General features: G+C 34.1%; 1 protein-coding gene and 1 pseudogene across 1 annotated transcript; one reads left to right on the top strand and one right to left on the bottom strand.

Moving 5' to 3' along the window:
- Positions 1 to 6,816: 6,816 nt before the first annotated feature.
- LOC141714336 (uncharacterized) lies at positions 6,817 to 10,402 on the bottom strand. Its single transcript, XM_074517861.1, has 5 exons — positions 7,887 to 10,402; positions 7,704 to 7,803; positions 7,440 to 7,613; positions 7,284 to 7,352; positions 6,817 to 7,230 (listed from the first exon to the last, which is right to left on the bottom strand). The coding sequence occupies exons 1-5, from the start codon at positions 10,400 to 10,402 to the stop codon at positions 6,817 to 6,819; spliced, it is 3,273 nt and encodes a 1,090-aa protein (XP_074373962.1).
- A 2,372-nt stretch (positions 10,403 to 12,774) lies between these two features.
- Positions 12,775 to 14,349, top strand: LOC141710773 (alpha-(1,4)-fucosyltransferase-like; annotated as a pseudogene).
- Positions 14,350 to 14,783: the final 434 nt, after the last annotated feature.

The raw sequence follows: 14,783 nt of genomic DNA, 5'->3' as shown, positions 1-14,783 counted from the left end.
AGATATATCAGATAAATGAGATTAATTGGAAAAACAGTCATGTCTAGATAGCTTAATAATAATAATTTATATTATTACCTCTATAATAATCTTTTTATAACGCTGACAAAGAGGAGAAGTCATGTGTGATGCTATTTGAATGTACTCTTCCCATAAAATTTTAGAAGAGAGATTCTCTCTGTTTGGATAAGCACGAGCAGCCAATTTCTGCACCTGTTCGTCAAGTTTAGCACGTGTAACCTCGATCTCCTTTATTGCTTCAACCATATTAGTCACATCTTTCAGAACCTTCCCGATAATAGAATATGCAGACTTTGGAATGCGCTCTGGGATGCAGACCAGAGAAGATTGAGAAGTGGTATATTTGGAAACTTCATCAATTCCAACAAGCTCCGTGAAGGTATGGCGCGGGAACATTTTAACTTTTCCCTTCTTTGGTGGACAAACCTCCAGCAATAGTTCAACATCACGTTTTCTTTGGTTGGCTACACATAGTGGTGCATCCTGAGAATTCCCCTCTTCACGCTCCACGACCTCCTAAATTACATAAGAACCAGGGATATACGACTCAATTATTTAACACAATATTTCCCTTAATGCAAATAAGAAAATTTGAAATTTTAGGCTACATTATGCATAAACATGTAAATAGACAGGGATGATGATATATCGATAAAAATCAAGAAAGCAAAAAAACAGTATAACCATAAATTTATAATTTCTTATCAATTGTCGAGATAATTAATATAAATAAAGGCAGCTTGCAGGGTTGATTCCAAAATGCCACTAATGAATTCACAGGAGCTAAGTCACTGAGGTCCCCCTCTGGACCTATATACAGCAAAAACGGATGTAACTGAGGACAAGGGTGGTGACCTACAAAAAAACTCAAGAGCCATCTTCCTTTTCTCCTAGCTTTAATTGAATTTATTGGTGCGTGTCAAATTAGGCAAAAGCCTTAACTACAGTCACTACCCAAACAAATAGCTAAACAGCCCAACTCTATGTAACGCAAGTCTCATGATTTTGCTATATGATCACCAAAGAAATCAGTTTAAGATTAAACAATAAAATCCACCCACATGGTACACTTTGCCAAAAGAATTTTCCACACTTCAGATATTTGCAATTAGTGAATTTCCACCAATTTTAAGTCATTTTAGTGAATTACAAGTTGCAACTTCTACAAGTTTCACAGCTAGCGAACATAACATCTTTTAAAAGCTAACATGCCTAATGATATTAACACCACTTTTCATAGACAGAGATGAAGATATGTAAATAGACAGGGATGATGATATGTAATTTACAAACAGAAAAAAGGTAACAAAAGGCACATGAGGCACATGAGTTTTCTCATAAGTCACAAAAGGCTAACACTTGAACATCAAATCAAAATCATTACATCTGGCAGACTAGTGAAATTCATGTAAAAAGTAAATAAATGTACATAAAGAATTCATTTAACACATTTAATAAAAACTGAGCCTAACTCAGTTTTCTTTTTTCCAATAGAAAACAACCTAGATTTTATATTACCCAACTTAAGAATTTAAACAATTTTATTTAAACAAAGCACAAGCACATTTAGAAATATAATTCAAATATTTTTTTCCGAATATATACAAATAAAATTCTTGAACAAACAATAATCAATTATTTATTTAACAGTTTAATAATTAAAAAATTGCTACCCTAATGAATTAAATCTCTACAACTGAATTATAAATTTTAGAAGTACGAGGAAAATGCATATCATACATATATAAATAAACTGAAATTTATATTGTCTACACACATGAATTTCTTTTAAACTTTCTGGACAACAATACATGTTAAGCCAGGAAACAATTTTTTTCGAAATAATTAAATCAAACATGCTCCTCATTATGTTCAAGATAAGTAAGGATCAAAGACGGTTTTTTTAATATGGAAACCTTTTGATATTCTTGTAAAAAAGAAGAAGAAAATTATGAGCAACTTGAGGGATACAAAAAATAACCCCTGTTAGCTGCTTTCATAAAATAACCCCAGTTTGTGTTGTGTGTATGTTGTTGCTACAAAATCAAGAACATAAACCCATAAATATTAAAGACTGAAAGACAGACTTACTTTAAGCTTTCGCCTTATTTCTTCCACTTTTTCTTTCTTTTTGTACGAAACATCAAACTTTTCCAAAAGGGTGGGAGGCTTTTCCAATTTTTTCTCCAGTTCCTACAAAAGAGATATAAAAAAATATGAACATATATAGATAAAAGATACTTTTGCAAAATCAAATAGCAAGTTCTTGAGAAAATTTTGCCTCATAACGTTGGTCAAAAGGCTTCGCTCCACTGGAGTGCTTAATATCTGACTTCTTGACATTTTCCCTTCCATTTTCCGACAACTTGGAGAATGTCTCAGTCTCCCAGTAGTCACATAAACCCTCCCATGCAGGTTCTGATAAGTAGTAGGGGGCAGGTACGTCGGGTTGCGCTTGTGTCTCCCCTGGCATTGGCCTCTTTAACCATATTATCTGCATCAGTCTTCCAAGCATTCATATAACATTTTAAATTCGCCTTCAAATGATTTCTCACAACAGCATCCCCTTCGAGTTCTTTGATTTTATCAACTTTATATTCTGGCTGATATTCGTAGTATTCCTTCGGGAAAAAAGTTTTAGAATTCTTTACAAGCGAGTATTAATATAAAAATGTCATATTAATTGAAAAGTTCTGAAAATTTATAAGCAGCATACCTTGAACTCCTGGATACACTTATTTAAAAAAGCCTCTCGTGCGCGTCCTTTTTCTTTTGCTATTTCAAACTCCCAGTTATTCCTTACTATCGCTCTAATTGTTTTCTTGTAACGAGCCTCTTTAATACTGTTAAATGAAAAAAATTGTGTAAGTAACAGATTATAATTTGTTGGAAAATAACAAAGTTATAAAAGAAATGTTTACTTTTTTCCATTTATAAAGGTTACAACTCCAAGTTTCGGTTGTCCAAGTTGTGGCTTCTTTTTGTAATCACCATCACAAATGCTGCGTTGAGCTCTCCCAAATGTGAGAACACCGTCACTCTGTCCAGCATCATCATCTTTCTGCTCTTCATCACTGCCTTGTGCATCATTTTCTTTCTCAGGATCAACTTCTCCATTACCCCTACCCTGGCCCAGGCCCCTAGTATCATTTCTACCTCTTCCACCTCTTCCCCTGTTGCCGGTGACCCTACTCAGTGCGCTCCCATTACCACTACCCCCCACTGCCATGAGAATAATAAATAGAAAAAGCAGCCAACAACTTTTAAATGTCTCCTGCAAAATTTGTACAATTATATAAATGTAAAATCTAAGCAAGTATGATTTTGTAAAGCCAAATAAATAAACATCTACAATTTAATAAGTGGAAATATTAATATATGGAAGACTATTTCTTTTAAAGTTCAATTTATAATTTCAAGTCGCGTTACTCATAACAATTTTAACAGAAATTACTAACATATCAGCAGTAAATATAGTAGTGTACTCGTAAATAATGTATTTGAAAGAACTGGACATTATAGTTGGGTAGCAAATGTAATTAAAGATTACCTTAATCTTTACAAAGTAACCGTATTCATAAAATTGATGAAATCGCTAAACTAAATAATTAATTTCATTTCAATCATTGGATTACTTAACAAAACAAAATGTAGATTGTACAGTAACATAGTACATGTGTGCGTAGACGACAGATGTATATCGCAAGTACCCCTGTACTCTAGTGTAAATAATTAAGGACAGTAAACAAAAATAAAATTCAATCATCTTAAAAGAAGATGAACTTACTTTGTTTGTAGCAATTTCACGTGCCTCGGCAAATGTGACGAAACAAGAAACCAATATTATCCCAGCCAAAAGTTGATTTCCCTTCCCAGGCTGGTGACATAAAATTAAATGAAAAATAAGTTCAAGCCTCTAAATTAAAGCCACTGCACACAATTTAATTTAGGAACCAATATCTGTTTCTAACACTTTAAAGCAAAATCAAAAATGACAGAGAGAATAAATCTGAGTCGTAACAAGAACAAAGTCTAACTGCACACAATACATCCATCAATCATCGATAATGATGATATCTGAAAGGAGGCAGTCATGCAAAGAAGAGGACAATTACGTAACTGAGCACATATAAAGTAGAATTCCCTATATATCATTCAAGTCCTAGGTACCTCACTTCACTAATCCGATGCAGACTGAACAAGTTTGGCAAGTTCTGTACCATCTGAGGTGGTTCGCTGGCACGTCTCAAAGGTGTGACAATTGCATGGAAGTTTGATCTTAAGGATTATGCAGAAACGAGCTCAAGCACCAAGATCATCTATCTTTTGAGGGGTAGGATTAGGAGGTTTGGTTTTGTTTAGCCTTAAGATGAAGTTCCATAACTTCTATTTTTGCTTGAGTGACCCATAACAATGTGGTACATAAGGAATTCCCAAATTATGCACAATACATGACTAAACAAAATGGACACACACGACATGCTGGAAACTGAACAGTAGTAAAAACATGCTGCAGTTATAACGTAAAAATAAAGGACTAGAGACTAATTGAAGCATTCATCTTATAAGAACTAACCAAAGAACATAAAGAACTGAAGTTGAAAATTTTTAGGCAATACTTACTCTCACTATATCTCCAACTTATAAATTCTTCCAAGGCACGGATGCCCACTTTCGAACTTGTAACAAATCTATGGCAGAATTATTTATTGACTTGTCATTTTGAAGACGCTTCTGCAACATAAACAAGTAAGCAAGCAATTAATTCAAAAATTCACATAACACTGACTTGGGTTTTAATACAAAGATGCAATAAGTTCAAAGACTCACAACATAATCAACATCAGCTGATGATTAACTAAAACTTAGATATTCTTTAGTTTACAAATAATAGGAAGGATATAATTTAATCAACAATCTATTACTCTGTGAAACACAACTCAATAAGTTATAAATGAGCAGATTCGGGGTCAGACACTTATAATGATAAATGAGTTTACCTGTTCATATAACCCTTTAGGAAGAAATGTCAATAAGTTGTACTTTGTCGTTGATATGGAATTTCCCTACAATATTTATTTAATATCAAACAATATCAAATTTTTACTACATAAGTCTAACATTTTCCATTCAAATGAGTTAAATGCTAAACCAAAAAAGAACTGTCTTTCAGATAGAAATAATAACTTAATTTAGCAAGAACCATATATTGTCGCCTGAAATCATGTCTGCTAATAACTTAATGAATAATGCAATTTATGTAATAACAATATCTTAGCCTAATATCACGGTCACTAATAAAAAAAGTTGAGGGGTTTATATATGTAATATGCCTGCAATTTAGCAAATGGACTTCACCAACTTTGCCCAACAACTAGCCATTCTTTTTAAGTTTTGAAAATATGTCAATATAAATGAATACACTAGCTACAATTTATTTTTACGATAAGAATTTCTTGTAATGATCCCAATTTTACTACCAAGTAGGAAGTACTAACTTAACTTCCCCATGTTATTCTAAACAATGTCAATGTAACTAATTCAGTAGTACTATTATCCCGATTTGTGAAAAAACAATATATTTATACGAATTATGAAGGAGGAAAAGCACCGAAAACAGTAGTAGGCGGGAGAAGATGTATACCTGAGGGAGCAGACAAGAAAATCCATGGAAAAGCAGACCAAGAATCGGATTGCCCGGAGGAATCTGTACCTGAAATGTTGGCTAATAACAAGATTAAAAATAATAAAAAATAGAACAGTGTTCTGGCCAAAGCAGCAACGCCTTGTCGAATTGACATCCCCTCTTTTTCAATTGTGTTTTCTACTTTTTATTTCTTTCTTTAAACCCAAAACCTCCTTCGGTTTCTAGAGTTTGAGTTTTTTTTAAATGCTAACACCAGCCATATATAAAGCTCACTCTGCTTCTCTCATTTATCATCTCAACTGTCTTTCTTAATAGTGCCCTCATATATAAATCTACAGGTTCATATAACTTCACTATGTTCATCATATAACCCTAAATCGAGCCAAAACCATTAAAAAATCAAAAAATTACTACAATAATCTTCTCCTAAAGTCGAGATCTCCTCCAAAAACTCCTAAATTGACCTTAAGCCAAAACTCTAAACTGATTTTACAATAAACCTTAAATTTATACCTGTGGAGAAAGCAATGAAAGCCCCATCATCCCAAAAGCCCTGAATCCGAGAAATCCAGTGACAACAAGCCCAATAGTGAGAGCAGTAAGGCCTATTAGGGTTCCGATTAGGATTATTCCGGAGAGGAAAAGTAGGGTTCCGCTGACAGGGAGGAGAGTGACGACGGCGAGGACTTGGGAGGTGGAGGCGGAGTGGTTGGTGTTGTGAGGTGTAGGCGGAGTGGTTTGTGTTTTTGGGGAGGACTTGGGAGGAGAGTGCCATTCTCGATTTTGGAGGCGGCTTCCAGAGAGAGTTACACAAGAAAGGGTTTGTGAGAGAAAATATTTTATTTCAGCTGTGAAGATATGACCCAAGTAAATGATACGGGTAAATGCAATCGAAAATGGTTGATTTTAGGAGTTAAAATCAATTAAAACCGGTTGGTTTAATACACCACTTCTTACCTCCTTCAGTAGCTACTGGAACCTGAGCCCTGCTTTTGCAACAATAATAAATTGAAGGCTAATATATATTTATCTAACATTTAAAATTTAATGTCTAATACAAATCAATATTACAATTGAAAAATTAAACACGACCATTACAATAATTTTCAACTTAAACATATTTTTTGTAAAATAACTAAAATTTTAAATTAAGCCATGTCATCTTCTTCGCTTTCACTTTCTTCATCAATAATCATGTCTTCATCTTGATTTTGTTCTTCGTTGTACTCATCCGTAGAATTGTCATTTTCAACAAATCTCAGATCAATAAAAAAATTTGAAGGATCATGAATCATTACGGGCTCGACACGAGATGATGAAGCATTTGAAACCTCATTTTGTAAGGCATCTTCACTTGATGTAAAGTACCTTTTAGATTTCACTTCTTCATTAACAAAATGACTCTTTGTTGTTAAAATGGTGTACCATGGTGATCTTGGATTAGAAATATGCCTCGCATAATACACTTGATGAGCTTGACTAGCTAACACGAACACATCTTCCGCATTTAATGTTGATCGAACATCCACCGTTGTCATCCTATTTCTATCCACCTTGACATGCTTTGTATGATCAAACCAATGACATTTAAATAATATAACTTAATGCCCATTACGGTAATGAAGCTCAAGTATTTCTTCGAGTCGACCATAATTATTTTCAAAACTCCCCTAATATGAAGATCCTACATATAAATGAGTAAATTTCTTAGGTACAAGCAATGCATTAATATAACGAAAGAGAGAACAATAGATACGAAATAATTAAGTACCATATATTTCTTACCAATGACAAGCACACCCGAATTTGGTGAAGTGCGTTCATTAGAATTTGCACAACCAAATTTGTAACCATTACAGTGGCAACCATTGTAAATATCCACATCTCGCATCGGACCTTTTATTAAATCCTTACAAATATTTTTGAGTTGTGGATCATCCGCTACCTAAAAATTTATATATATTTATAAGTGCATTACAATTATAATATTTGAGGACAATAAGAAACATTTATATGTATGTGTTTAGACACATACCCTTCTTTCAAACCAATTTGTGAATCGATCTTTTTGAAATCTTTCTTTTGCTGCATCATCAAACTCTGGGTATTTTCTATGTACCAACTTGTTAAATTCACTAAAAATAAATAACAATCATTACAATAAAATAAATCAAAGTAAAAAATATCATAGATTTGTTAAAGACCTTACCCCAAGTACTTTGCAACCTCCGGTGTGTTGATAAGAACATAATATTTGATGAGTCTATCTTCATCGGCCGTCAAGATTCTATGCCCTTTTCTTACAATGGGTTTCTCCGGATACGTGTAAACTTCTAACAAGTTAGGATCATTACACGTTTTGGGTGCCTCGTAACGACGCAATCGATTGTGCATTGTTTCAACTTTGGATTCAAAATATAGAGAACAAAAGTGCACACATTCCTCCTCAATATAGCGTTCAGCCATTGACCCCTCCGAATGTGCTTTGTTTCTAACTTTCATCTTCAATCCATGTAAAAATCTTTCAAAAGGGTACATCCATCGATATGTAACAGGGCCACCCAACTTACACTCGGTGGCCAAATGTAGTGGCAAGTGCTCCATCGGGTCAAAGAAACCGGGAGTAAAGATGGTTTCAAACTTAGACATTATCCTCACAATATCTTTCTCCATTTTTAACAAATCGGAGTATTTCAAGGTAGATGAGCACAAATCTTGGAAGAAGTTAGACAATTCAATAATGGCATCAGCCACTTGCCTCGGTAATAAGTCACGACAGACAATAGGCAATAATTTTTGCATGAAAATATGACAATCATGCGATTTCATACCACGAATAGTATGTTTTTCAAAATTCACACACCTAGATATATTTGAAACGTAACCATCCGGAAGTTTAAGTGTTGAAATCCACTCAAACAAATTATCAACTTTTTCCCTCAAGAGCGCATATGGAGCATGTGGCATTATGTCTCCATCTTGAACCCACAACTCACGTCGAATACCAAGTTCCTCACAATCATACCTTGATTTTAAGTTATCTTTGGTCTTGTTCTTGTCAGCTAACATCGTGTAGAAAATGTTTTCAAAAACATTCTTTTCAGTATGCATGACATCAATATTGTGCCGAAGATCAAGTGTCTCCCAATACGGGAGCTCAAAAAATGGAGAATAATGAGTCCAATTATGAGTAACACCATAGTCCCGAGGTCTTCTTTTTGTTAACTTTCCTGGAGGAGGAAATTGTATAAGATCACATACAGTCTTTGCCCTTCCACCTGAATGTCGAGCTGTGACAGAACGAACCTCTTTCTTTCCAAACTTTGTGCTACTCCTCAATGGATCACCCGGTTCCAAAAAATATCGAGCAGTGCCAAAGAAAGAAGGCTTACCACCATTCCTCAGTTGAAAGCCTTTGATATCACCACTACATACATGACAAGACAACTTACCCTTAGTCGACCATCCACTTAACATCGCAAGTGCTGGAAAGTCGCTAATAGTCCACAGTAGTGCAGCCCTCATCTGAAAATTTGTGCGTGATGATCTATCATATGTTTCCACTCCTGTATGCCATAATAGCTTCAATTCATCAATTAACGGTCGGAGGTAAATATGTAGGTCTTTTGTAGGATCACTAGGACCGGGAACAATGAGAGGCATGAACGTATATGGAGCTTTCATGCACGTAGATGGTGGAAGGTTGTAAACAACCACCACAACGGGCCATACGGTATAATCCCTGGCAAGTGGATCACGAAATGGGTCAAATCCATCACTAGAAAGGCCAAGTCTGATATTTCGTGCCTCTTTTGCAAATCTCGGAAATCTAACATCAAATGCTTTCCATTCATCTCCATCTGCCGGGTGAGATAACTGACCATCAACTATGACCCTATCATGGTGCCACGTCATACACTTAGCAGTTTGCTCAGACATGTACAAACGTTGTAGTCTCGGTATAAGTGGAAAGTATCGCAAGATCTTTCTTGGAATCAGCTTCTTTTGGTTATCCTTTCGGTCCATATATCGACCTTTGTGACATATGGCACAACATGTCTTTTTACTATTTTCCTTGTAAAATAACATGCAATCATTCTCGCAAGCATCAATCTTTTCATATCCCATATTCAAACCACTTATCATCTTTTTCACATCATAATATGTCTCAGGTAGATTGTGTTTCTCCGGCAATACTGACCCAATAAGTTCAAGTAACTCATCAAAGCCCTTGTTACTACAACCATGCTTGTTTTTGAAATATAACAACCTATTTACGAATGACAAAGTGGTAGAACTTGGACAATTCGGATAAAGAGGTTCAGAAGCACCGTCTAACATCTCATAAAAATTTTTTGCTGTTGCAGTCGGTTCCTCTTCACCATTCCCGAAATTTCCATGTGCATCCGCAAAGTCTTGAAGCATTTCACGTGCATCATACATATCATCATCTCTAGGATCATTATTACCCAAACTAGTCCCGGCTTCAACCCCGGACCTACGCTTTTCGCCATGAAAAACCCATTTAGTATATGACTTCATAATGCCATGTCGATACAAATCATAAGTTACATTGTCGGGTAATTTACGCCATGTATTTCCACACTCATTACATGGGCATCTTATCCTCCCCATTGAATCAACTTCCCCTTTCATAGAAAAATTGATGAAATTTTGTACACCATGTTTGTACTCCTCGGTTATATTATTCCTTGCATCAAACCTACGGTGCATCTAACTTCGATCGGATGCCATCTACAATTATCATATTTTGATTAATTAGTTATTATAGACAAGAACTAACATCAATAAACAACTTAATTAAATTAATATTTCATTGGTATGGTTGATACAATCATTATATAACTCAATGTCTTATGATTATCTTAACATACTAAAAATAAGTAATAATCACACTAATTTAGCCACAATTGACAATATTAACACAATTGACATATAAAAAAATTAACAATATTAACACAATTGACATATATGAATACAAGAATTACAAGTATATATATGAAAAATGTGAAAGAATATTTACTTGGACATGAATGCTTTTAAAATTGAAGATTAAGAAATTAAAGGAGATAGGAAAAATGGTGAAAGAAGAAAAAAGAGGCTACTGGAAAGAAAGGATACTCACAGTAGGGTTTCTAAATGTGTTACCCAAATACAACAGGAAATGGTTGAAAACGAACAGCGGGTATATCCAACCAGATACGGTTGAATTAAAATCCGCTGAATTTATTCATTTTGGGGGGAACTTTCCCGCGAACAAAAAAGTGTTCATACTAAATTCAACCGGAAATCGTTGAATAAGATTTCCGTTGATTTATCCGGTTGAATTTATTTTTGGTGGGAACTTTCCCGCTCATCCAAAAATTGGCTTTTCTAAATTCAACCGGTTTTCGTTGACTATAAAGCAGTTGAATTTATTCGGTTGAATTTAACTTTTGGGGGGAAAATTTCCCGCTCAGGGAAAAATTGGGAATACTAAATTCAACGGGTTCTGGTTGAATTGAAAACCGGTTGAATTTAGTCGGTTGAATTTAGTGACGGTTGAATTTGTTCGGTTGAATTTGAGCGCAGGTCAAAGGTCTAACAATGTTGAATTCAAATTCAACCATATACGGTTGAGTTTAGGTTCGGTTGAATTTAACCCCATTTTCTAGTAGTATCAAGGATTCAAACAATACTTTTGTTTACATATTTTCGGTAAACACTAATGCTATTAGTCCTTTGAATGTTTTGGCTAAGACACTGTCTTTTCTAGTGGATGCTTTGAGCAGGAGTGAAAAAAAGATGCCAAGTGTGTGTTTTTTGTTGACAATAAAGCAGTTCTTTTACTAGCCTTAAGGATAAAAGCCGGATTTACTAAACATTCAAAGTTGATTAATGTAGGAATGATGAATTTGGTTGCACAACAATTTTTTTAAGCATATAGGGAGGGAACTTAATGCAGGGGCTAATTATTTGGCTAAAAAGGGGACCTGTTGAATTAGTTTGATTCAGTATTGGTGCTAAGAACTAAAGGCAAAGGTTTACTGCTAGGGGTTCTCATTGGCGACTCCCTGAGGAAATTTGACATACCATTTTATTTTAAAATCATGTGTGAGGGAAAGTGAAGAGGTGGCGGCATAAGAAGTAGGTGTTGCAACTGGGATGGTGGTAATTTACTGGTGTAGTGGAGTAGGCTGATCTTTTTAAAAGTTATGGTTATGTCTTTATTTTTAAGTTTTTAAGTCTAGTTCTAGTGTTCTGTAATGTTGGGGTTCCGATGATGTGATACAAATTTTATATTAGGTTATCTATGTAATATATCTCTTTGCCTTTCAGAAAAATGTTATTGAAGTATTTCAGTTACATAATAACCATCATAATAAGATATTATTGTGACAATTAAAATACAAACTATTTATTATTGTGGTTGCCCTTCTTTTCTACTTCCTATAGAAACTAGTCATTTCTAAAAAATAATAAGATATTATTGTGACAACTAACATATAAACTATTTCTGAAACACTCATAAACAAAACTAATCATTTCTTTAGTTTATCCATGATTTGGGAAAATCAAGGATTAACATTGATTCAATTTACTATAAACTGCTAGTATATTTACAACTTTTTATACTGTAAAGTGTAGTTAACCACTGATCAAACTTTTCTGATGCCTAAAAAAGATGAGATTTATGTAAGCTCTATTTTTGTTGTTTATAAGAATCATCATGGAGGCTCCCTATTCTTAGCTTGCTTCGAAGGTCACAACTGTTAATATTTTTTTATGAGTTATTTCATATTTATATCTATATCGACTGTAGAATGTCATGAGTAGTTAGTGTGTTGTATCGTCCCTGTCTAGGAAAACACAATTCTACTACTTAACTATTAACCCTTTATCTCTAATTTTGTTAGGGCCTTTTGGTTTGCCTTTCAAGTTCAAGCTACACTTACTACAGTTTATTGAAATCAAATTTTATTTGCAGCAACTGCATACCATCAAAACTTATTTATCTCACATTTACTATACTTGTTGCCTACGAGTACTTATATTTATCTCTTTAATGTGCATGGGAGAAAACTGGAGATCCATTACATGTATAGATGGAACTTTAAGCTGGAAGAAAATGGTCAGCTACAGAGGACATGTTTTATCAGCTAACATGCCAAAGTTGATGTTTAGACAATTTATGTTGGCGGCCTTTTTCGTAACAATAAAAAATATCAATTGTCTTCTTCCAAGAACAATGTATGTTTAAACTGATCCATTTTTATCTCTCTATTTACTACATAGAAATTTCTTTTCTTTTATGTTTCTCATTCTTTTGTCTTCCAAGAATGATGTATGTTTGAACTGATCCATTTTTATCTCTTTGTTTACTACATATACATTTCTTTTCTTTTATGTTTCTTATTCTTTTGTGAATACAAAATTACAATATGATGGAGTTGAAGGTTTAGATTTCTCGTAAGGGCCACCAAGTAATTTATTTTATCAATATAAGATTATGGTGTTAGGGAATTTGGTTAAAAGGAAGTTATAGACAAGGCTCTAATTTGGAAAATATCAATGATAGAATGTATTTTAAACTGTTACAAGGAGATATGTGTAAACTAATCTTTTCTTAATTTTTAAAAATATCCAGGATGTTATCGTCTATTGGTCTTCAGCGCACTATCTTCCTAAATGAAACCAGCTTGCGAAAAGTTTACTTAGGTTGGTGCCACATCATTCATTTGGCAAGTGCCTGAACAATGTTGGTGGACGAAACATGGCACTCTCTTTATCCTGAATGTGCAAAGGATGCCAACGCACCTCTATATGGTGGGATCATTTACATTATGTCATGTCTCACTAGAAGTTTGTCCTTGCAATCTAAAACACAAAAATGGAGCGTTATATATCAGAAAAATTATTCTATGCATTATATTTTTGATGTGGGAGAATTTTCGGTAGATATTGAGGGTGTGATGAATGCGAGAAGAGCAAAAATATGATCACAATATGATCGCATGATCACGCATCGTTGCTGGATTGCATAATCATGCCAAATTAGGATTGTGTACCAGAAGGTTCTAGAGAATGGACAGATTGTGCATGATCATGCTAAAATATCACATGATCACTCTTCTTTTAATTATTATTTATTTTAAATAGGATTTATTTTTATTTCATTTTATCGTTTCTTATCCATATATAAACAGTCGTATGATGTGACATATTAAAATCTTTGATTGAAATAAAAACCTAAGAGTTTTTCTCTTTTCTTTCTTGTGTATTCAAGAAACCCTTGTGGATTCAAAGTTTGCCTTTTGAATTCAAGGTATTAAATGATTTCTCGTGTAAGAGTTCTTGCGAGAATTATCGCTTGTTTTTCTTATGTTTCTATGCTGCGTCAACTCTGGGGCAGTTCAAATATATTTTGGAGCCCCAAATGTTTGGGACTTTGTACCTCCTCATTTCATAATAGATGGGAATAAAATTAGGTCCATGGAAGAAATGGCTGCATATGAAAGGCTCTTGCAAACGATCCAATCGCCTATGTAGAATATCATGCATGGATAAGGTGTGGTGTTCTAGGTAATTACTGGAAGACTCGTGCAGCTAGCTTGGATACGTTACTATGTAGGCTGTGTGCAACTGTTAGTAAAAGGCGAGGAAGCAATGCAAAACTATAATGAGTACATCACCGATCTTGGTTTAAAGTTTGCTTCCTATCTGCGGGTGAGTTTTTTGTTTAGGGTTTCTTAAGTTTGTCTTATATAGGGTTTGCATTTTTGAGTGGGTTTATATTTTTAGGGTTTCTTGCTAAATTTTTATAGTTAGGTTTTAAGTTATTCTTGATCAATTCCTAATTTTTATATTTAGGGTTTGCATTTTTGGGTGATTTTTTGGGTTTCTTGCTAATTTTTTTTATATTTAGGGTTTGAGTTATTCTTGATCAATTCTTAATTTTTATATTTAGGGTTTTCATTTTAGGGGAGTTCTTATTTTTAGGGCTTCTTGTTAAGTTTTTTTTATATTTAGGTTTTGAGTTATTCTTAATCAATTCTTGATTTGAATATTTAGGGTTTGCATTTTTTTAGGGTTGCTAAATCTTTAAATTTAGGGT

The sequence above is a fragment of the Apium graveolens genome, chromosome 3, assembly GCF_009905375.1.
Source record: "Apium graveolens cultivar Ventura chromosome 3, ASM990537v1, whole genome shotgun sequence".
In the NCBI taxonomy this organism is placed as follows: Eukaryota; Viridiplantae; Streptophyta; class Magnoliopsida; order Apiales; family Apiaceae; genus Apium; species Apium graveolens.
The sequence above is the reverse complement of the archived record's forward strand: the minus strand, read 5'-3'. Positions and strand labels throughout refer to the sequence as shown.